Below are 24,756 nucleotides of genomic sequence, written 5' to 3' on the forward strand. Positions count from 1 at the left end.
CTATAGATTTTGTAGAAGTCTATCAAATTCTGTCCAGATCGAGTATGTATTTGGGACAAACCTTTATATATAGCCCCCAACACATTTGACGGATGTTATATTGTATCGAAAATTTAGATCTACAAAATGGTGCAGGGTATAATATAGTCGGCCCCGTCCGACTTTAGACTTTCCTTACTTGTTTTATAAGAAATTTTACTAAATCTGAGGAAACTTGCTTTTAGTACGGGTTTTGTTCATTTTTACGAATGCTTTGTTATCACTGAATAAAATTTTCTTGTTCAGTAGTAAATTCTTATATCCAGCGAAGAAAACAGTATTAGTAAAATTCCATGCCTTATTGTAGTTAATGCACTATTCCTAACAGCTCTCAGTTTAGGAGTTTTTTACTGAAACAAGTAAATTTTATTATTTCACACAAAAACTTAACTTAATGGAAATAAAATGGCTAAACAGGAATCGCGACCTCTAATCAAACTGTATCAAACTTTTTAAGGTTTGCGAATGGCTCAAAGTTGTAAACGTCGTAAACGTCACTTACGCGTCGTTAATGTAGAAAAAGTAGCAAATGTCCCAAATTCTAAATATTTGTTATTTTTATACCCTCCACCATAGAATGGGGGGTATACTAACTTTGTCATTCCGTTTGTTACATTGAAATATTGTATATATATATGTTAGGTCATCGTATAAACTTTATGTTTTGCATTTTATTTATTTAAATTTTTATTTTTTTTTTTTTGCATTTCATATTTTTAATTTATTTATTTTACTATGTTTGTTTTTGACTTTGTTATTTTTTATTGCTATTCTATTTGTTTGATTTTGTTTACATTAATTTTTTTTTTTTTTTTATTAGTTCATATTTTATATAATTTTCGTTTATTTTGTATCGTTTAACTATTCTCATTTATTTTCGAGTTATTTCGATATTTATTTGTGCATACCTGTTGTTTTGTTTACCTCTGCCTCTATCGATGCTTTCTCTGCTTTGTTTATCTTAAGCAGAGCAAAAGCATCGATCGAGGCAAGCATACATATTGTCATTGTTGTTGTTGTTGTCTTCTAACTGTCGCTTAGAAGGCAAACAAACGAAGCAACCAATGAAGGGCACAAACATATATATTAATATACATACTATTTATTTTTGATTCCCTTTTTTGTCGTTGTTCCCGCATAGCTAGAATTTTGAGAAATAAATTTATTGTAACATTGTAATCGAGCAAACAACATCTCTCGTCTTCTTATTTTCGCTTTTCGGTTTCACACTGGCCCTTAATTATTTTTGCAGAGTTTTTTAATTTAATAAATAAAGACTTTGCCGGTTAGGAAAAAGCTCCTAATCGTACATTTTGGCGACCGTGACAGGACAGTGTGAAAATATTACAAACAATTTATCGTTTTCGTGGGAAAGTTTTCTATTTTTTCGTCGTTTTCGTGGAAAAATTGTAAAAACAATTTGGAAATAAAAACACTTTCTCGTATTATCGCGAACAAAAAACAATTAAATAATCAAGTGCTGTGTACATTTTCCCAACAAAAAATAAACCCAAGTGAAATAACTCAAATAAACTTTTTGAACTAAATCAATCAAATTTATTGAAATATTTGTCTCGATTAACTACAATCAAACTATCCCAACTATAGTGAATCAAAATCAAGTTGCAGTGGTCAAAAATAAAAATTAAACAAATTTGCCATTACTAATTCTGCTCCAATTGGTGTATAAAAAAGGAACATTTTTTAAACAATCAAATTTGTGAAATATTTTCCAATAAAACTGTTTTGTCTCGCGGGTGTGTTCTTGTAAGCCATTTAAAATATTGTTGTTGGGTTCCCATTTAATTGCCATTAAAATTTCAACAAAAGGAATTATTTCAAATTTGTCTCAAAAGTGGTACAAACATAAAACATTGTGATTTATTGCAAATAAGGCAAATAAAAGTGTGTTGTCCCAAATTCAAGCCTTTTGATTTATTTCATATTTTTTCTCATTGGTCAATAATTGCACTACAAAAGAATTTAAATAAAGTTTTGTTGTTGTAAGAGTTGCAAGCGTTCTCTCCTCACTGTTACCTAATAATTTTACATACATTTGTGCGGTAATTTCTCCATTTTGAAAAACATGAGTTTGGAAGAATTAAAACAACAACGTACCATAACGAAGAAAAATATTTCTCGTATAAAAACAGTGATTGAGGCAAATGCCAAAAATAAAAATCTTTCTGTCGCGGATTTGAAGTGTCGCCTTGGAATCTTAGAATCATATTTTAAGCAAATTCTTTCGACCCAAACAAAAATTGAAAGTCTTGACCCTGATGATAGTGGTCGTGGAGACATTGAAGATTTGTATTGCTATATAAGTTCTACCATACAACAACAACTTACAGATGAAGGACATAACACAACATTGTCTGAATCATCATTTTCCATACCTGTACCAACAAATAAACTCCCTCGTCTAAAATTACCTAGCTTTAATGGGAAATACAGTGAGTACAAAAATTTCATTACCTCTTTTAAACAAATTATCGATCGTGAACATGGGCTCTCCAACATCGAAAAATTCAACCATTTGATAAACTGCCTCCAAGGGCATGCTCTCGAAACTGTGAAAGCATTTCAAATCACCAATGAAAATTATCCCAAGGCTTTAGAACGTTTAAAATCTCGCTACGACAACAATACATTGATTTTTATGGAAAATATTTCAACTCTTTTTGAACTTCCTGATGTCTCAAAGCCAAATTCTGGTCAATTAAGAAGCCTTGTGGATAATGTTTCAGCGCTTTACAGTTCATTACAATCGCTTGGTTCGGATAAAGATATTGTCAACGCAATGCTGATTCATATTGTTATGCAAAAGGTTGATGGCGATACCAAACGCAAATGGAAAGACTCTCTCGACTTTAGCCAATTGCCAACTTGGGATGATTGTTCCAAGGTTCTTGAAAGAAGATGTCAATATTTAGAATCACTTGACACAAACACAAATTCTCGTCGTCCGGAACACCATTCTGGAAAATCTTCGCAAAAGCAATCCAAACAAGGATATTCTTTCTCGTGTACAAAACGTGTTTGTGCCCTTTGTTTTAAATCTGATCATTATATAGCTCAATGCCAACACTTTAAAGATATGGATGTGCCCCTTAGGTTTGAAAATGCCAAAAAACTTGGCCTTTGCATTAATTGTCTTGCTAAAGGTCATCAAGTGACTAATTGTCCATCATCGTTTAAATGCAAAACCTGTTCTCGATCGCATCACACCATGCTTCATCGGTCCCAGTTGGGTCCAAGATCCACTACTCCAGAGCCAACGCCATCCACCTCCAGCGCTGTCACTAACAATACATCTGCCTCCGTCCATACACACATGGAAGGGTCGTCTCCTCATATACTTCTCGCAACTGCAATGGTTTTCGTTAAAGACGATTCTGGCTCATATAAGTTAGGAAGGGCTCTTCTAGATTCTTGTTCACAAGTAAATTTCGTCACAGATGAATTTGCACATCGTCTGAAACTACAACGGGTTAAAAAATCAGTTGAAGTTTCTAGCATTGGAAGCACTTGTACAAAAATCAAGCATAAGTGTTTCACAACTGTTAAATCTCGGATTACTGACTATGAAGTGCCACTTTCCTTTTGTATCACACCACACATATCGTATCAACCTGATTCGGAACTGGATGTCTCAACATGGAATCTGCCTCCTAATACACAGCTTGCCGATGAAAGTTTCTTTAAATCTAAGAAAATCGATTTGCTCATTGGTACAGAAACATTCTTCGATATTTTGTCAGTTGGTCAAATCAAACTTGGCCCAGATCTACCAAAACTACAAAAAACTTTATTTGGGTGGATTGTCACTGGCAAATATAATGCTGCCAGGGACAATAACTTCAATTTATCATATTTACTTTCAACTGAGGAAGAAATTAACATTAATTTGGAACATCTTTGGAAAATTGAGGAAATTAACGACAACGTAAGCGAATTCACACCAGAACAAATGGAATGTGAGAAATTCTTTCAAAATACTGTGTCTCGTGAATCATCAGGTAGAATTGTTGTTAGGCTACCATTCAAGGAACCTTCTAATTCTCTTGGTGCCTCTCGCAATACTGCATTACAACGTTTTGCTTCTCTAGAACGGCGTCTTAACCGTGATGCAGATTTGAAAGCAAAGTATGTCTCGTTCATGAAGGAGTACGAAGATTCGGGACACATGAGCCTGGTGAAAAATCCAAAATTACATGAACCACACTATTACATTCCTCATCACTGCATCTTCAAACCAAATAGTACGTCGACTAAACTTCGTGTCGTTTTTGACGCATCTTGCCCCACATCAAATCACAAATCGTTAAATGAAATTTTAATGGTTGGTCCTACAATTCAAGAAGAATTATTTTTACTGCTTCTACGTTTTCGCTTGTATCGCTTCGCTCTCACTGCCGATATTGTAAAAATGTATAGGCAAGTTTTGATTGACCAGAGAGATCGTAGATTTCAATATATTTTGTGGAGACACTCAAATCAAGATGAAATAAAAACATACCAGCTAAACACTGTTACATATGGAACTTCAGCTGCCCCTTTTCTCGCGGTTCGCTCATTGTATTATATTGCTGATGAACTTTTGGATCGGTTTGAGCTTGGCGCAAAGGCTATTAAAACTTCTTTCTATGTTGATGATTTTCTTGGAGGTGCTGAAACTATCGAAGAACTAACCGAACTGAAGTACCAAGTTACTGAAATTTTGAAAATGGCTTGTTTCGAGTTGGATAAATGGCATTCAAATCATAAGAGTTTTCGCAATGATAAAACGGTTAAAGATTTGAATTTGGACGAGTCCTCAGTTACAAGTGCATTGGGCATTTCTTGGGACCAACAAACAGACAATTTCTTATTTTCGTTCTCGCCCAAGTCTTATCCTGGATCAGTAACAAAACGCACAATTTTGTCACTCTCGTCTTCGCTTTTCGACCCTCTTGGATTTCTGGCACCTCTTATAATAAAAGCCAAAATTATCCTTCAAGAACTATGGATACTAAACATTGGCTGGGATGAATCAGTTCCACAAGACTTACATACTGCTTGGATGAATTTAGTTCACGATTTCGAATTATTACCTGCTCTTCAAATTTCTCGCTATTGTTTGTCACCCAATCCAATGTCCATCCAATTGCATGGGTTCTGTGATTCTTCGATTCGAGCTTATGGTTGTTGTCTCTATATCAGAGTCAAAACTATGTCTGGTAAAGTGCATTCACAACTTTACACAGCTAAATCTAGAGTTGCCCCAACCAAACGAAAGTCGTTGCCGAATTTAGAACTGTGTGGAGCGCAACTTTTATCTCGATTATATATGAAAACACGAAATATTCTTAACATTCCAAAAAGTTCTGTATTTTTGTGGACTGACTCGCAGATAGTTCTTCATTGGCTCAAGCAACATTCTTCGACACTTTCTGTATTCGTGGGGAACAGAATTTCTGAAATACAAGATTCTACGAGTGGTTGTAACTGGCGCCATGTACCTTCTAGTTTGAATCCTGCTGATATTGTCTCGAGGGGATCTACTGTTCAAGAACTACAATCATCAATTTGGTTTTCTGGTCCAGATTTTCTTACTCAGGAGTCTGAGAAATGGCCTCCAAACAGGTGTGATGAAATTGACCATGAAATCGTGAACAAAGAGAAACGGAAAACTACTCTGAATCTTCAGTTACAACCCAACAGAGTTTCACAATTTGTTGAAAATTGCAGCTCATATATAAAAATTATTCGAGTTGTTGCCTGGATATTTCGCTTTTTCTACAAGTTATCGTTTTCAAAATCGACTTTTGCCACTACTGACACTTTACAACCACAAGAACTAGATCGCGCTGTTCTGTCTATTGTATGGAATATTCAACAAACACATTTTAAAGATGATATAAAGCGTGCATTAAAGAAACAAGACCCTGAAGGTTCCCTAAAATGTCTCAACCCGTTTATTGACTCTTCAAGTGGCATAGACATTCTGAAGGTTGGAGGTCGATTGGAATTGGCTGATATTCCTGAGGCACAAAAACATCCAATTATTTTGCCAAAGGACAACAACTTTGTAATTTGTTACGTTCGCCATCTTCATATCAAAAATTATCACGCTGGCCCAAAGGCTTTGGTTTCGCTGACCCGAATGCGCTACTGGATAATCAACTTACGAAGTCTTTGCCGCAAGATCGTTAACTCATGTCCCCATTGCATTCGCTATCGGCCAAAACTTCTTCAACAAATGATGTCAAATTTGCCTGAGGATCGTCTTAACCCATCCAGAGTTTTTGCGAGATGTGCCGTGGATTTCTGTGGTCCTGTCAACACTTACTTGCGCATTCGAGGTAAAATACCGTATAAGACTTACATCGCTGTTTTTGTTTGTCTCGCAACAAAAGCAGTCCACATCGAAGCTGTCTCCGATTTGTCAACAGACGCTTTCATCGCAGCGCTTAAAAGAATGATTGGTCGAAGAGGTTTACCGACGGACATCTATTGCGACAATGGCACTAATTTTGTCGGCGCGAACTCAAAACTTAAAGACCTAAAAAATTTTCTCTTTGAAGATAAACACCGAAATGAAATCGTCAACTATTGTACCAATGAGTTCGTAAATTTTCACTTCATCCCACCACGCGCACCGCATTTTGGCGGACTATGGGAGGCTGCCGTCAAATCAGCCAAAGGCCACTTGAATCGAACCCTTTCGAACACTCGACTAACGTTTGAAGAACTTGTCACTGCACTAGTGGAAATTGAATCCATTTTGAACTCAAGGCCGATTTCCCCGATGTCATCTGATCCCAGCGATTTTGAAGCCCTCACACCAGGCCACTTCATCACTGGCAGTGCCTTACGCTCTTTACCTGACCGTGAAGTCACATCAAACAATATCAGCAATCTGGAACACTGGGCTCAGATTACAGCATTAAAACAACGATTTTGGAAGAAATGGTCTCATGAGTACATTAATGAACTGCAAGTTAGAAATAAATGGACTGCCTCTGTCTCAAACATCGCTATTGGTTCTTTGGTTTTGGTTCACGAAGATAATATTCCTCCTCAAAAATGGCTCATGGGAAGAATCATCAACGCTGTTCCTGGCCGAGACGGACGCATTCGAGTCGCCGATGTCAACACCACAAAGGGAGTAATACGCCGACCTATTCACAAACTAGCTTTGCTATTAAATTGAAAGAACCCTTTCAATGGGGCCGGCATGTTAGGTCATCGTATAAACTTTATGTTTTGCATTTTATTTATTTAAATTTTTATTTTTTTTTTTTTGCATTTCATATTTTTAATTTATTTATTTTACTATGTTTGTTTTTGACTTTGTTATTTTTTATTGCTATTCTATTTGTTTGATTTTGTTTACATTAATTTTTTTTTTTTTTTTTATTAGTTCATATTTTATATAATTTTCGTTTATTTTGTATCGTTTAACTATTCTCATTTATTTTCGAGTTATTTCGATATTTATTTGTGCATACCTGTTGTTTTGTTTACCTCTGCCTCTATCGATGCTTTCTCTGCTTTGTTTATCTTAAGCAGAGCAAAAGCATCGATCGAGGCAAGCATACATATTGTCATTGTTGTTGTTGTTGTCTTCTAACTGTCGCTTAGAAGGCAAACAAACGAAGCAACCAATGAAGGGCACAAACATATATATTAATATACATACTATTTATTTTTGATTCCCTTTTTTGTCGTTGTTCCCGCATAGCTAGAATTTTGAGAAATAAATTTATTGTAACATTGTAATCGAGCAAACAACATCTCTCGTCTTCTTATTTTCGCTTTTCGGTTTCACACTGGCCCTTAATTATTTTTGCAGAGTTTTTTAATTTAATAAATAAAGACTTTGCCGGTTAGGAAAAAGCTCCTAATCGTACAATATATACATACATATATATATATATATATATATATATATATATATATATATATATATATATATATATATATATATATATATATATAGTCGCACCGCATTGTTCGGGGCCACTTTTTTTATATACTGTTTTCTTTGAGGCCATTTGCATTCTTTGGGGACTGACCTCAAACTTTTTACCAGTATATCGCATTGTTTGGAGACATCCATTGTTTGAGGTCAGGAAAAAAAATTTTGTGTTTTTTGTATTTATATAAAGTTTTCGCAATTTTGATCCTATATATTCCACGTTTTCCCCTATATATTTATTATTTCCTTAATTTTTGGATTACTGAAATATTCGATTGCATTCAACAATGTTGCCACCGATCTCTAAATATGCAATGTACATTGTTATGCTCTCTGTTGCCTTTTGTGTGGGTGTGTGTGCGTGTGTGTGCCCATACATCACATATACAACAAAGAGTATTCTCTACTGTACTCTCCCACTAGGCAAGAGTAGGAACTATTTCTTTTTTTTATATGTGCATTTCAATGTTGATTTTTCAAATGCTGTGCAGTCTCGGTTGAGCACTCAATCGAGCAGGTCATGCGTTCGGGTGCTGTTGAAGTTTTTTGTATAGGGGAAACGAATTTACTAATAGGTTTTGTATAAATGATGGGATATGTTACATACACAATAGGATGAATTTCTAAAATATATATATTTGAAATTTTATAAAATATATATTTCTGTAGACTTCTTTTTTTTTCAAATTATCGTTATCAATGGGAAAATATGTTTCAATAAAATGTAATTTAAAATTTTTCATTTAAATTTTGTTAAAAAGTAAACCAACTGGGAAAGAAAATGTAGGTTAATTTTTTTAAAATGTTAACTAAACTTATTACAAACCACGATACAATAAAACTAAGTATATATTTTACAAATTGAAGAAAATGTATTAGGCATCATTAACTAAAGTAACAAAAATAATTAAAATGTAACTTTCATATTGGAACATTTTTCTTAAAATATAATAATTTCCACGAACTAAAATAAAAGTTAATGGCTTTACGTTTCTATACAAAAAAGTGAATCTAGCACAATAACGACAATTTAACTTTGTTTTAGTTCATGAAAATTATTTTTTTAATTTTTAATCATTTTTTGAACGATATTCGATTGCATTCAACAATGTTACCACCGATCTCTAAATATCCAATGTACATTGTTATGCTCTCTGTTGCCTTTTGTGTGGGTGTGTGTGTGCGTGTGTGTGCCCATACATCAAATATACAACAAAGAGTATTCTCTACTGTACTCTCCCACTAGGCAAGAGTAGGAACTATTTCTTTTTTTTATATGTGCATTTCAATGTTGATTTTTCAAATGCTGTGCAGTCTCGGTTGAGCACTCAATCGAGCAGGTCATGCGTTCGGGTGCTGTTGAAGTTTTTTGTATAGGGGAAACGAATTTACTAATAGGTTTTGTATAAATGATGGGATATGTTACATACACAATAGGATGAATTTCTAAAATATATATATTTGAAATTTTATAAAATATATATTTCTGTAGACTTCTTTTTTTTTCAAATTATCGTTATCAATGGGAAAATATGTTTCAATAAAATGTAATTTAAAATTTTTCATTTAAATTTTGTTAAAAAGTAAACCAACTGGGAAAGAAAATGTAGGTTAATTTTTTTAAAATGTTAACTAAACTTATTACAAACCACGATACAATAAAACTAAGTATATATTTTACAAATTGAAGAAAATGTATTAGGCATCATTAACTAAAGTAACAAAAATAATTAAAATGTAACTTTCATATTGGAACATTTTTCTTAAAATATAATAATTTCCACGAACTAAAATAAAAGTTAATGGCTTTACGTTTCTATACAAAAAAGTGAATCTAGCACAATAACGACAATTTAACTTTGTTTTAGTTCATGAAAATTATTTTTTTAATTTTTAATCATTTTTTGAACGATATTCGATTGCATTCAACAATGTTACCACCGATCTCTAAATATCCAATGTACATTGTTATGCTCTCTGTTGCCTTTTGTGTGGGTGTGTGTGTGCGTGTGTGTGCCCATACATCAAATATACAACAAAGAGTATTCTCTACTGTACTCTCCCACTAGGCAAGAGTAGGTAACTATTTCTTTTTTTTATATGTGCATTTCAATGTTGATTTTTCAAATGCTGTGCAGTCTCGGTTGAGCACTCAATCGAGCAGGTCATGCGTTCGGGTGCTGTTGAAGTTTTTTGTATTGGGGAAGCGAATTTACTAATAGGTTTTGTATAAATGATGGGATATGTTACATACACAATAGGATGAATTTCTAAAATATATATATTTGAAATTTTATAAAATATATATTTCTGTAGACTTCTTTTTTTTCAAATTATCGTTATCAATGGGAAAATATGTTTCAATAAAATGTAATTTATAATTTTTCATTTAAATTTTGTTAAAAAGTATACACAAAAGTAAACCAACTGGGAAAGAAAATGTAGGTTAATTTTTTTTAAAATGTTAACTAAACTTATTACAAACCACGATACAATAAAACTAAGTATATATTTTACAAATTGAAGAAAATGTATTAGGCATCATTAACTAAAGTAACAAAAATAATTAAAATGTAACTTTCATATTGTAATTCTCATATTGGAACATTTTTCTTAAAATATAATAATTTCCTCGAACTAAAATAAAAGTTAATGGCTTTACGTTTCTATACAAAAAAGTGAATCTAGCACAATAACGACAATTTAACTCTGTTTTAGTTCATGAAAATTATTTTTTTAATTTTTAATCATTTTTTGAACGATAGTCAAATAAACTAAACGAAGGGAAAAATTATATGCAAAGATATAAGTATAAAGATTTACTAAATTCATAATTTTACGAAATTTTCTTTAACGAGTAAAAACAAATGAATAATAAATTTTTTGAATATGAAAAATACTTATTTATTTTTGTGATATCGTCATTTGTAATACAGTTTATTAACAATGTACTAAAATTCACCTACACTATCCTTCCTGGATGGTTCTTTTGGATATCAGAGTTGCCATTTTGGTTCGATCGGACCAAAATGTTCCCAAAAAATTATTAAATCCGATGGTCGGACCAAATGGAATCTGGTTGATTTTGGTCCATTTGCGCCAAATGGGTAATTTTTCCATTTGTTTTTTAATTTTGATAAAATTTTTTGTAGAAATACAATTTTTACAAAAATGTATATAGAAATATAATTTGAAAAAAATCTATAGAAACAAAATTATACCAAAATTTTCTATAGAAATGAAATTATGCCAAAATTTTCTATAGAAATAACATTTTGACAAAATCGTATGTAGAAATTAAATATGGACAAAATTTTCTATAAAAATAAAATTTGAACAAAATTTTCTATAGAAATAACATTTGGAGAAAAATTTCTTTAGAAATAAAATTTGAAAAAGAAATTTTCTTTAGAAATAAAATTTTGACCAAATTTTCTGTAGAAATAAAATGTGGACAAAATTGTCTATAGAAATAAAATTTGGATACATTTTTCTATAGAAATAAAATTTGGACAAAATTTTCTATAGAAATAAAGGTTTGACAAAATTCTCTATAGAAATAAAATTTTGACAAAATCGTCTATAGAAAAAAAATTTTGAAAAAAAATTTTCTACACACATAAAAATTTTGAATCGAAATAAAAATTTGACAAAAATTTTCTAACGAAGTAAAATTAAAAAAAAAATTAAATTAATTCAATTTAATTTCGAAAAATTCCAGTAATTTGGAAAATATCCAATTTTGGATAAATGTTGGTCCAAACTAAAAATATATTGTGGCAACGCTGTTGGATATATGGAAAATTGTTCCAACGGTTCTATTTCGGTTCATAGAATCTTATGTTAAAATTTAGATTTCATTTTAGTCAACATTTATTTTCAATTTCTATAAAATTTTGTCACAATTTCTGCTTCTTTAGAATATTTGATAAGATTTCTAAAAAAAAAAAAATACCTATAACAGAAATATATACGCTCGTTAGCCTATAGGCAGTAATTAGATAGACAAATTTCAACCAGATCGGATGAAACCTGTTATTAAAGTAAAGGTAACTTTCTCGTATAATAATTTCAAAATTTCTACTTCGATACAATTTCTGTTTTCTTTTTCAATACAAAACTTTTTCCAAATATAACAGAAGTTCATTTTCAAAATATAGTTTTAAGGATCTAAAACATCTTTATAGTTCTACATGTTTCGAAAATATGAGGAAAATGTGTAGATGATTGTTATTTATTGTGTGCACTGGTTCCAAACTTTCATTCTTATTTAGTACCATTTCAACAATATCATCCTCGTCATCTATCGTGTTGCTCACACTTATGCTCTCTTTATAGACACAACAGTACACATACATACGAAAACAAGAGAGAAGCACAATACAAATTACGAGTATGGCGCTCTGAGTTGACTGTAAAATACTAGCGTTAGATCAGTGATGCCAATTCCCGAAGCCAAAAAACACCAAAAATATATTATAAATGCTAACATACCATGTCCCATCACAAAAACTACTTCGACAAGGTAAAATTCAATGTACTACTAAAAAACCACTCCACTTCTAGATTAGAATGAATTACTTCAAAGAATTTTTGGAATTGGTTTTAATTCCAAGCATTTGCCATTTTATGAAATTATGAACCTTTATTTTTATTCAATCTGTTCTGAATTTCAAATTTCATGGAGAAAATAAATTTTTCCAAATTAAATTCTCTAGTATGTTAATATTTCGAAGGAGTCTATTTCGTAAGGTAGAATTTCATACCATGCGTTAATGCGTGTGTTGATGGAAGGGTTGAGCTTTTTCAGTTTGAAGCACTCTATTCAAGCTGTTGCTTTCAAAGAGAAAATTCACTCTCAAATCAACGGACACATTAACGCATGGTATGTAACTCAACCTTTATTGCATGCAATAAAGGTTGAGTTACATTATAATTATGAGTGCTTTTGTGAAGTTACTACAAAGTTTTGACAGTATTATCAGAATTTTTGTATGAAAAGATTTTGTCAATCAAATTCATTACGGTTCAAATTGAAAAAAAGCATTAAATGAAAACGCTAGAAAGCACCAATTTGGTGTTTTTTTTTCAAAGATTATAGATTTGAGGAAGATGGGAGATTGGCTTGCGTCATACCAAATGTTGCATTTACCAGATTAGTTTAATACATGTTTGTAATCTTTTAGTCGTTTTTAGTTTTTATTTTTTAAATGAAAAATGTAATTTTCTTAATGAAACAATGTTAAATTTTAGGCAACAACAAAAAAAATTACATTTTCCCCTTTATGGAAATTTATTTCGTGCTCTTAATTTATTTTTATTTGCATTTTAATGCTATGTCAATACTTGTCGTATACGCGTTTGGTTCGAGTATTAAACTAATGTGGTAAATGGTTGATGTGCTCAGTAGCCAGTATCCCATCTTCCTCTTCTATAATCTTTAGATTTTTTATCATTAAAAAGGCAATTTCGTGCTTTTTGGAAATCAAAAAGCACTAAATTTGGTGCTAAAAGCACGAAATTTGCATCACTGCTTTAGAGATTTTTGCCCATATTCATAATAATTTACTGGCGGTTTATTAAACAAATTTGTATGGTAATAGTAGGTTTAAAGTTTACGTTAACTTTTATGAATATGGGGGTTTATATTTACTAGCATTTATAGGGCTGTTCGCGTACCTTTCCTATACACAATGATATATGTTGTACCTATATTTTTTTAACAAAATATTTTTGTTTATATTATGAAACCATTTTCGATATATAAAAGAAAATTTAAAAAGAAATGTATAGAATTAGTAAATTTGATCAAAGTTCTATTTCCATTAACATTTTAAGAAATTTTTTACAGAAATAAAAGTTTCTATGAAATATTGATATACAAATTTGTCTATGAAAAAAAGTCTATTCAAGTAAACATTTCTTAAAAAATTTAAATTTTGACCAAATATTCTGTAAAAATGGAAGCATGGAAACATTTTCTGAAAATTTTACAAAAACAATACATTCAATCACATTAGACATTTTATGTCTTAAACGGAAATTTTGCAACTTCAAACGCGTACAAAAAATTTTTCATGTTTTTATCAACTCATATCTGAATAAGATTTAATTCTAAATTCTAACAACAGCTAAATTTTGTTAAAACTTTTCTATTGGATAATAAGTTTAAATTTTTTATCAAAACTGATAACAAAAATTTCTAATCAGCAAAAATTGAATGAAATATAGAATTAGAAGTTATAGTAACAATATCAATAAAAAATAAGAATATATAGACATAGGCACTCATACTTCCAAAAACATTTTAAACTACACAGATAAAAATAAGTTTGAGAACCATTAACTTTTGTTGGAAAACCAATAACAAAATTTTTAAATTTTCCTGCAACAAACTAATTTGTAATTTTAATAACCATTATTACAAACATTTCGTTAGAAATAAATTTTTTAAAAAATTTCCTATAAAAATAAAATTTTTACAAAATTTCCTATAGAAATAAAATTTTAACCATATTTTTTGTCTATAGAAATAAAATGTGGATAAATTTTTCTATAGAAATAAAATCTTGACAATAATGTCATAGAAATAAAAGTTTGACAAAATACTCAATAGAAATAAAATTTTGAAAAAAAATTCTATAGAAATAAAAATAGGAATAAAAATTTGACAAAAATTTTCTATCGAAGTAAAATTTTGAAGAAAAAAATTAATTAAATTAATTTAATTTCGGGAAGTGGCCCGCTGGTACGGATTTTGGTCCAATTTTGGATATATGCTGGTCCAAACTAAAAATACATTGTGGCAACGCTGGTGGATATATGGAAAATTGTGCCACCGGTTCTATTTCGATTCTTACAATCTTATGTTAAAATTTAGATTTCATTTTAGTCAACATTTATTTTCAATTTCTATAAAATTTTGTCGCAATTTCTGCTCCTTTAGAATATTTGATTTCTACAAAAAACAAAATCTTGACAAATTACCTATAAAAGAAATATATACAGCCGTTAGCCAGTAGGTAGTAATTAGATAGACAAATTTAAACCAGATCGAATGAAACCTGTTATTAAAGTGAAGGTAACTTTCTCGTACAATAATTTCAAAAATTTTAATCGAAATTTCTGTTTCTATACAAAACTTTGTCTAAATATATGTCCTGTTCATTTTAAAAATATAGTTTTTAGGATCTAAAACATCTCTATATTTCTACATGTTTCGAAAATATGAGGAAAATGTTAGATGATTGCTATTCATTGTGTGCACTGGTTCCAAACTTTTCATTCTTATTTAGTACTATTTCAACTACAGCAATCCCTCGATTTACGTCGTGATTGGTTCCGGAATTTGACGACGTTAATCAAAACGACGTAAACCGAATTAAAAATTGATCATACTTTCTCTAAGTACATATATGTATGTATGTGCGTGTACATAATAAAAAACTTCAAAATTAAAAGTAATTCAGTAATTTTGGTAAGAATTTCAGAAACAAAATGTTTCGATGTCATCATCGTTGATACTTATTTTACTTATGGAAGGCGTTTCTGATAAAGTGGGCACAAAATCGACGACGTAAATCGAATGGCGACGTAAATCGAAGTTTGATGGAACAAAAAATTTGTCGACGTGAATCGAAAAACGTAAACCAAGATGATGTAAATCGAGGGATTATTGTATATCATCCTCGGCATCTATCATGTTGCTCACATTTATACTCTCTTTATAAACACAACAGTACACATCCATAGGAAAACAAGAGAGAAGCACAATACAAACTACGAATATGGCGCTACGAATTGACAGTAAAATATAAGCGTTAGATCAGTGATGACAACTCTCGAAAGGCAAAAAGCAGGCAAAAAATATATTATAAATGCTAACATACCATGTCCCGCCACAAAAACTATTTCGACAAGGTAAAATCGTTCCAATGATGTTGTACATATATTTTTTAACAAAAAAATATTAAAAGTTGATATTATGACAAAATTTTCGATAGAAAAAAAATTAAAAAACTAATTTCTACAGAATTAGAAAATTTGATCAAAGTTTTCTACATAATGAGATGTATTTTCATTAATGTTTTTTTACAGAAATAAACGTTTCTATGAATTATTGAAATACAAATTTTTCTATGAAAAAGTATAATCACGTCAAATCCACGAACGTGAAAATTTGGCGTTCTTAATTCCACGTTCTTTTTTGAACTTTTCTGTAACCAGCTGGGTTGCATAAATCACCCAAAAATTCACTAAGGCGAAAATCAAAATAAGTGGAATCAAAAGACTTATTATAATTTATTATTTTTTTAATTAAAAATGACGCAGTTTTAGTAAAACTCATGTATTAAATATAAAACATTTCAAATTTTTTACGCAAGTAGTTTTTTTTTTTACCGGAAATACACCCATCTTGAACATAATTTAACTTTCACCAGTGAATTGATTTCACCGAAGAGAGAAATTGATTTGTTGTATGCAGTGTTTCCAGGTTAGGGTTTCGCACGTTTAAGGGTTTTTTAGGGGTAAAATTTATTAGGGGTATTTTTGGGGGTAAAAAATTATCTTCGACCTAATGAAGTGGTGAAATTCTCAACCAAATTCGCAACACTTCTGGCAATAATTTTGAGAAAAAATATGCGGGAAGTCAACCCAAGTTCCTAAATACAAGCGTGTATGCAATAGCGTTATTTTCGTTATATTTTAACACTTCTGTTGAAAGGGCATTGTTAATCTGCATTTATCACAAAATGTAACAAAAAAGTGCATATTGGGCATAAAAAGTAAATTTTAAAAAGAAAATGTTAAGTAACAAGTTTGTCAAAAATGCTTAGTTCTCGAGATGTCCATCGTTAAAAGTTAAAATAGTTTTAGCTTTTTTTCGAAAATGTCTGAATTTTTCACACAATGTAACAAAAAAAAAAAAGCATATTGGGCACTATATGTTATGTAACAATTTTGCCAAAAATGCTTAGTTTACGAGATATCGATAATTGAAAGTTTAAATATTTTTAGTTTTTTTTAGAAAATGGCTGCATTTATCAGAAAAGTTCATATTAGGTAGAAAAGTGTATTTTAAAGAAAAAATGTTAGGTAACAATTTTGTGAAAAATGCTTAGTTTTCGAGATATCGATCATTGAAAATTTAAATATTTGTAGCCTTTTTTTAAGAAAATGGCTGCTTTTTTACAAAATATAACCATCCAAATTTTAAATATTGTACGCCCATAATTCACTACCAAAATGGTGAAATTTTTGCATATTGTCAAACGCAAAAAGAGCATTATAGATTTTTTTAAATATAGACTATCAAAATTGTGTATAGCAACAATAAAATAAAAATATCGAATCAGTTGTGATGATTGTATACGCACAACAGTACCCCTTGAGTTTGTACCACTCATTTTATAATTCCCATCACTGATAACATCACACGATGAGTGAGTGTCATTGTTGCCACTTTACCAATTTTGTAGTTATTTCTGGTCTTAGCTTCCCAGTAAACACAAGATGAGCGTTTTCAAATGTAACAATTTTAAGTTTGATTGTAAACATCATTTTAAACATGAATTCAACTTGAAACGGCTCACCTTCAAGTACTTATACATATATTCATTATACAATACATTTTGTATTAACAACGTAACAACAAAGGGCATATTGTGGAAAAAAGTGTATTTTAAAGAGAAAATGTTACGTAACAATTTTGCAAAAAATTCTTAGTTTTCGAGATATCGATCATTGAAAGTTTAAATATTTTCAGCTTTTTTCAGAAAATGGCTGCATTTTTCACAAAATGTAACAAAAAGTTCATATTGGGTAAAAAAGTGTATTTTAAAGAGAAAACGTTTAGTAACAAATTTGGGAAAAATGCTTAGTTTTCGAGATATCGATCTTTGAAAGTTTAAAAATTTTTAGCTTTCTTTTCAAAAATGGCTGCATTTTACACAAAATTTAACAAAAAAGTGTATAATTGGCATAAAAAGTGTACTTTAAGGAGAAAATATTAAGTAACAATTTTGTCAAAAATGCTTAGTTTTCGAAACATGGATGATTGAAAGTCTAAATATTTTTAGCTTTTTTCACAAAATGGTTGCATTTTCCCAAAATGTAACAAAAAAGTTCATATTGGGTAAAAAAGTATATTCTAAAGAGAAAATTTTAAGTAACAATTTTGTAAAAATGCTTTGTTTCCGAGATATCGATCATTGAATGTTTAAATATATGTAGCTTTTTTTTTTCAAAAATGGCTACATTTTTCACAAAATGTAACAAAAAAGTACATATTGGGTAAACAGGCGTATTGTAAAGAGAAAATATTAAGTAACAATTTTGTGAAAAATGCTTAGTTTTCGAGATCATTGAAAATTTAAATATTTTTAGCCTTTTTTAAGAAAATGTCTGCATTTATCACAAAATGTAAAAAAAATGCGCATTGGGCATAAAAAGTGTATTTTAAAGAGAAAATATTATGTAACACATTTGTCAAAAATGCATTTTTCACAAAATGTTACAAAAAAGCTCATACTGGGCATAAAAAGTATATTCTAAAGAGAAAAAGTTAAGCAACAATTTTTTCAAAAGGGCTTAGTTTTCGAGATATCAATCATTAAAAGTTTAAAAGAACCTAACCTTTTTTTTAATAGCTGAATTTGTCACAACATGTAACAACAAAGTGCATATTGGGTAAAAGAGTGTATTTTAGAGAGAAAATGTTAAGAAACAATTTTGTCAAAAATGCTTAGTTTTCGAGATATCGATCATGAAAAATTTAAATATTTTTCGTTTTTTTTTAGAAATGAATGAATTTTTCACAAAATGTAACAAAATGTGCATATTGAGGATAAAAAGTGTATTTTAAAGAGAAAATGTTAAGTAACTATTTCGTTAGAAAATCTTTGTTTTCGAGATTTCGATCATTGAAAATTTAAATATTTTTAGCATTTTTTAGAAAATGGCTGGATTTTTCACAAAGTGTAACAAAAAAGCTCATATTGGGCATAAAAAGTATATTCTAAAGAGAAAAAGTTAAGTAACAATTTTGTCAAAAGGGCTTAGTTTTCGAGATATCGGTCATTAAAAATTTAAATATTTTTGACGTTTTTTAGAAAATTGCTGCAGTTTTTCGCAAAATGTAGCAAACAAGTGCATAGTGGGTATAAAAAGTGTATTTAAAGCGAAAATGTTATGTAACAATTTTATCAAAAATGCTTAGTTTTCGTGATACCAATCATTGAAAGTTTAAATATTTTTAGCAGTTTTTGAGAAAATGGCTGCATTTGTCACAAAATGTAACAAAAACGTACATATTGGGTAAAAAAGTGTGTTGTATTTTTAAGAAGATGGCTGCATTTGTTACATAATGTAACCCTTCAAATTGAAATATTGTCCGCCCATAATTCACTACAAAAATGTTGAAACTGTTGCATATTGTAAAACGCAAGAAAAGCATCATTTTCTAACTATAGAGTATCAAATTTATGTGTAGCAACAATAAAATAAAAATATCGAATCAGTGGTGATGATTGTATACGCATAAAAATACCCTTTGAACTTGTACCACACATTTTATAAATACCATCACTGATAACATCATACAACGCGTTAGTGTCAGTGCTGCCAATTTATCAATTTTGTATTCAAATGTGACATTTTTTAAGTTTGAATTCATTTTAAACATGAATTCAACTTGAAATGGCTCACCTTCAAGTACTTATTCATATATTTATTATACAATACATTTTGTATTAAAAACTACTTAGTTTTCGAGACATCCATCGATCATTGAAAATTTGAATATTTTTGCCTTTTCTGGAAAATGTATGAATTTTTCCCAAAATGTAACCAAAAAGTGCGTATTGGGTATAACAAGTGTATTTCAAAGAGAAAATGTTAAGTAACAATTTTGTCAAAAATGCTTAGTTTTCGAGATATCGATCATTGAAAATTTAAATATTTGAAGCTTTTTTTAGAAAATGACTGCATTTTTCACAAAATGTTACAAAAAAGCTCATACTGGGCATAAAAAGTATATTCTAAAGAGAAAAAGTTAAGCAACAATTTTGTCAAAAGGGCTTAGTTTTCGAGATAGCAATCATTAAAGTTTAGAAGAACCTACCCTTTTTTTAAAATAGCTGAATTTTTCCCAAAATGTAACAAAAAGTTCATATTGGGTAAAAAAGTGTATTTTAAAGAGAAAATGTTTAGTAACAAATTTGGGAAAAATGCTTAGTTTTCGAGATATCGATCATTGAAAGTTTAAAAATTTTTAGCTTTCTTTTCAAAAATGGCTGCATTTTACACAAAATTTAACAAAACAGTGTATAATTGGCATAAAAAGTGTACTTTAAGGAGAAAATATTATGTAACAATTTTGTCAAAAATGCTTAGTTTTCGAAACATGGATGATTGAAAGTCTAAATATTTTTTGGCTTTTTTCAGAAAATGGTTGCATTTTCCTAAAATGTAACAAAAAAGTACATATTGGGTAAACAGGCGTATTGTAAAGAGAAAATATTAAGAAACAATTTTGTGAAAAATGCTTAGTTTTCGAGATATCGATCATTGAAAATTTAAATATTTTTAGCCTTTTTTAAGAAAATGTCTGCATTTATCACAAAATGTAACAAAAAAATGCGCATTGGGCATAAAAAGTGTATTTTAAAGAGAAAATGTTATGTAACACATTTGGCAAAAATGTTTAGTTTTCGAGATATCGATCATTGAAAATTTAAATATTTGAAGCTTTTTTTTTAGAAAATGACTGCATTTTTTACAAAATGTTACAAAAAAGCTCATACTGGGCATAAAAAGTATATTCTAAAGAGAAAAGGTTAAGCAAAAATTTTGTCAAAAGGGCTTAGTTTTCGAGATATCAATCATTAAAAGTTTAAAAGAACCTACCCCTTTTTTTTAAATAGCTGCATTTTTCACAAAATGTAACAAAAAAGTGCATATTGGGTAAAAGAGTGTATTTTAGAGAGAAAATGTAAAGTAACAATTTTGTCAAAAATGCTTAGTTTTCGAAATATTGATCATTGAAAATTTAAATATTTTTAGCTTTTTTTAAGAAAATGTCTGTATTTATTACAAAATGTAACAAAAAAATGCGCATTGGGCATAAAAAGTGTATTTTTAAGAGAAAATTTTATGTGACATATTTGTCAAAAATGTTTAGTTTTCGAGATATCGATCATTGAAAAATTAAATATTTGAAGCTTTTTTTAGAAAATGACTGCATTTTTCACAAAATGTTACCAAAAAGCTCATACTGGGCATAAAAAGTATATTCTAAAGAGAAAAGGTTAAGCAACAATTTTGTCAAAAGGGCTTAGTTTTCGAGATACCAATCATTAAAAGTTTAAAAGAGCCTACACTTTTTTTTTTTTTAAATAGCTGCATTTTTCACAAAATGTAACAAAAAAGTGCATATTGGGTAAGAGAGTGTATTTTAGAGAGAAAATGTTAAGTAACAATTTTGTCAAAAATGCTTAGTTTTCGAGATATCAATCATGAAAAATTTAAATATTTTTCGTTTTTTTTTTTAGAAAATGAATGAATTTTTCACAAAATGTAACAAAATGTGCATATTGAGGATAAAAAGTGTATTTTAAAGAGAAAATGTTAAGTAACTATTTTGTTAGAAAATCTTTGTTTTCGAGATTTCGATCATTGAAAATTAAAATATTTTTAGCATTTTTTAGAAAATGGCTGGATTTTTCACAAAATGTAACAAAAAAAGCATAAAAAGTATATTCTAAAGAGAAAAAGTTAAGTAACAATTTTGTCAAAAGGGCTTAGTTTTCGAGATATCAATCATTATAAGTTTAAAAGAACCTACCTTTTTTTTAAATAGCTGCATTTTTCACAAAATGTAACAAAAAAGTGCATATTGGGTAAAAGAGTGTATTTTAGAGAGAAAATGTTAAGAAACAATTTTGTCAAAAATGCTTAGTTTTCGAGATATCGATCATGAAAAATTTAAATATTTTTCGTTTTTTTTTAGAAATGAATGAATTTTTCACAAAATGTAACAAAATGTGCATATTGAGGATAAAAAGTGTATTTTAAAGAGAAAATGTTAAGTAACTATTTCGTTAGAAAATCTTTGTTTTCGAGATTTCGATCATTGAAAATTTAAATATTTTTAGCATTTTTTAGAAAATGGCTGGATTTTTCACAAAGTGTAACAAAAAAGCTCATATTGGGCATAAAAAGTATATTCTAAAGAGAAAAAGTTAAGTAACAATTTTGTCAAAAGGGCTTAGTTTTCGAGATATCGGTCATTAAAAATTTAAATATTTTTGACGTTTTTTAGAAAATTGCTGCTGTTTTTCGCAAAATGTAGCAAACAAGTGCATAGTGGGTATAAAAAGTGTATTTAAAGCGAAAATGTTATGTAACAATTTTATCAAAAATGCTTAGTTTTCGTGATACCAATCATTGAAAGTTTAAATATTTTTAGCAGTTTTTGAGAAAATGGCTGCATTTGTCACAAAATGTAACAAAAACGTACATATTGGGTAAAAAAGTGTGTTGTATTTTTAAGAAGATGGCTGCATTTGTTACATAATGTAACCCTTCAAATTGAAATATTGTCCGCCCATAATTCACTACAAAAATGTTAAAACTGTTGCATATTGTAAAACGCAAGAAAAGCATCATTTTCTAACTATAGAGTATCAAATTTATGTGTAGCAACAATAAAATAAAAATATCGAATCAGTGGTGATGATTGTATACGCATAAAAATACCCTTTGAACTTGTACCACACATTTTATAAATACCATCACTGATAACATCATACAACGCGTTAGTGTCAGTGCTGCCAATTTATCAATTTTGTATTCAAATGTGACATTTTTTAAGTTTGAATTCATTTTAAACATGAATTCAACTTGAAATGGCTCACCTTCAAGTACTTATTCATATATTTATTATACAATACATTTTGTATTAAAAACTACTTAGTTTTCGAGACATCCATCGATCATTGAACATTTGAATATTTTTGCCTTTTCTGGAAAATGTATGAATTTTTCCCAAAATGTAACCAAAAAGTGCGTATTGGGTATAACAAGTGTATTTCAAAGAGAAAATGTTAAGTAACAATTTGGTTAAAAATGCTTAGTTTTCGAGATATCGGTCTTTGAAATTTTAAATATTTTTAGCTTTTTTTAGAAAATGACTGCATTTTTCACAAAATGTAACAAAAGGTGCATATTGAGCATAAAAAGTGTATTTTAAAGAGAAAATGTTAAGTATCAAATTGGTCAAAAATGCTTAGTTATAGATATCGATCATTGAAAATTTAAATATTTTTAGATTTTTTTAAGAAAGGGCTGTATTTTGCACAAAATGTTACAAAAAAGTTCAAATTCGGGATAAAAAGTGTATTTTAAAAACGATAGTTTTGTCGAAAATACTAAGTTTTCAAAATATCAATCATTGAAAGTTTAAATATTTTCAGCTTTTTTAGAAAATGGCTGCATTTTTCACAAAATGTAGCAAAAAAGTCATATTGGATATAAAAAGTATATTTTAAAGAGAAAATGTTTAGTAACAATTTTGTCATCATTTTTTTAGTTTTTTGTTGGTTTTAGAATTTCCTTTCCGGTCTATTTTGAAAAATATATAAACCAATATAAACCAATTTTATCATATATTTGCACTGAAAAGCTTTATTCAATTTATTGTATGTGAGCGAAGAGTAGAATTCAGCTATCAGAAATAGACTTTTAGCTTTTTTATAAAATGGCTGCATTTTTCACAAAATGTAACAAAAACGTGCATATTGGTTAAATACCCATTGAAAATGTTGAGTAATCATTTTGTTAAAAATGCTTAGTTTTCGAGATATCGATCATTGAAAATGTAAATATTTTTTGCCTGTTTTAAGAAAATGGCTGCATTTTTAACAAAATTTAAAAAAAAAAATTATATTGGGTCAAAAAGTATACTCTAAAGAGAAAATGTTAAGTAACTATTTTGTCAAAGATGCTTAGTTTTCGAGAAATTAATGATTTAAAATTTTAATATTTGTATCTATTTTTAAGCAAATGGCTGCATTTTTCACGAAATGTAACAAAAAAGTGCATAATGGGCATAAAAAGTGTACTTTAAAGAGAAAATGTTAAGTAACAATTTGGACAAAAATGCTTAGTTTTCGAGATATATGTCATTAAAAATTTAAATATTTTTGGCGTTTTTTAGAAAATTGCTGCAGTTTTTCACAAAATGTAAAAAAAGTTCATATGGGGTAAACAAAGTGTATTTTAAAGCGAAAATGTTAAGTAAAAGTTTTGTCAAAAATACTTTGTTTTCGAGATATCGATTATTGATAGTTTAAATATTGTTTGCCTTTTTCAGAAAATGGCTGCATTTTTCACGAAATGTTACAACAAAGAGCATAATGGACAGAAAAAGTGTATTTTAAAGCGAAAGTAACCATTTTGTCAAAACTACTTAGTTTTTTAGATATCGATCATTGAAAATTTAAATAATTTTACCTTTTTGCAAAATGGCTGCATTTTTCACCAAAAATAACAAAAAAATGCATATTGGGTATAAACATGTATTTTAGATAGAAAATGTTAAGAAACTATATTGTTAAAAATTTTTAGATATCGATATATCGATTATTGAAAGTTTCAATATTATTAGGCTTTTCAGAAAAAGGCTGCATTTTTCACGAAATGTAATAAAAAGTGCATATTGGGTAAAAATGTATATTTTAAAGAGAAAATGTTAA

At 29.3% G+C, this 24,756-nt stretch overlaps 1 protein-coding gene across 1 annotated transcript; it reads left to right on the forward strand.

The window, feature by feature from the left end:
• Positions 1-2,125: 2,125 nt before the first annotated feature.
• On the forward strand, positions 2,126-7,234 carry LOC142242443 (uncharacterized). Its single transcript, XM_075314019.1, has one exon. The coding sequence runs from the start codon at positions 2,126-2,128 to the stop codon at positions 7,232-7,234; it is 5,109 nt and encodes a 1,702-aa protein (XP_075170134.1).
• The last annotated feature ends 17,522 nt before the right edge of the window (positions 7,235-24,756 follow it).

This window comes from Haematobia irritans, unplaced genomic scaffold (genome assembly GCF_050003625.1).
Source record: "Haematobia irritans isolate KBUSLIRL unplaced genomic scaffold, ASM5000362v1 scaffold_151, whole genome shotgun sequence".
In the NCBI taxonomy this organism is placed as follows: Eukaryota; Metazoa; Arthropoda; class Insecta; order Diptera; family Muscidae; genus Haematobia; species Haematobia irritans.

Excerpts from the sequence above, each read along its gene's own strand:
- LOC142242443 (XM_075314019.1), top strand. The coding sequence starts at position 2,126 with ATGAGTTTGGAAGAATTAAAACAACAACGTACCATAACGAAGAAAAAT.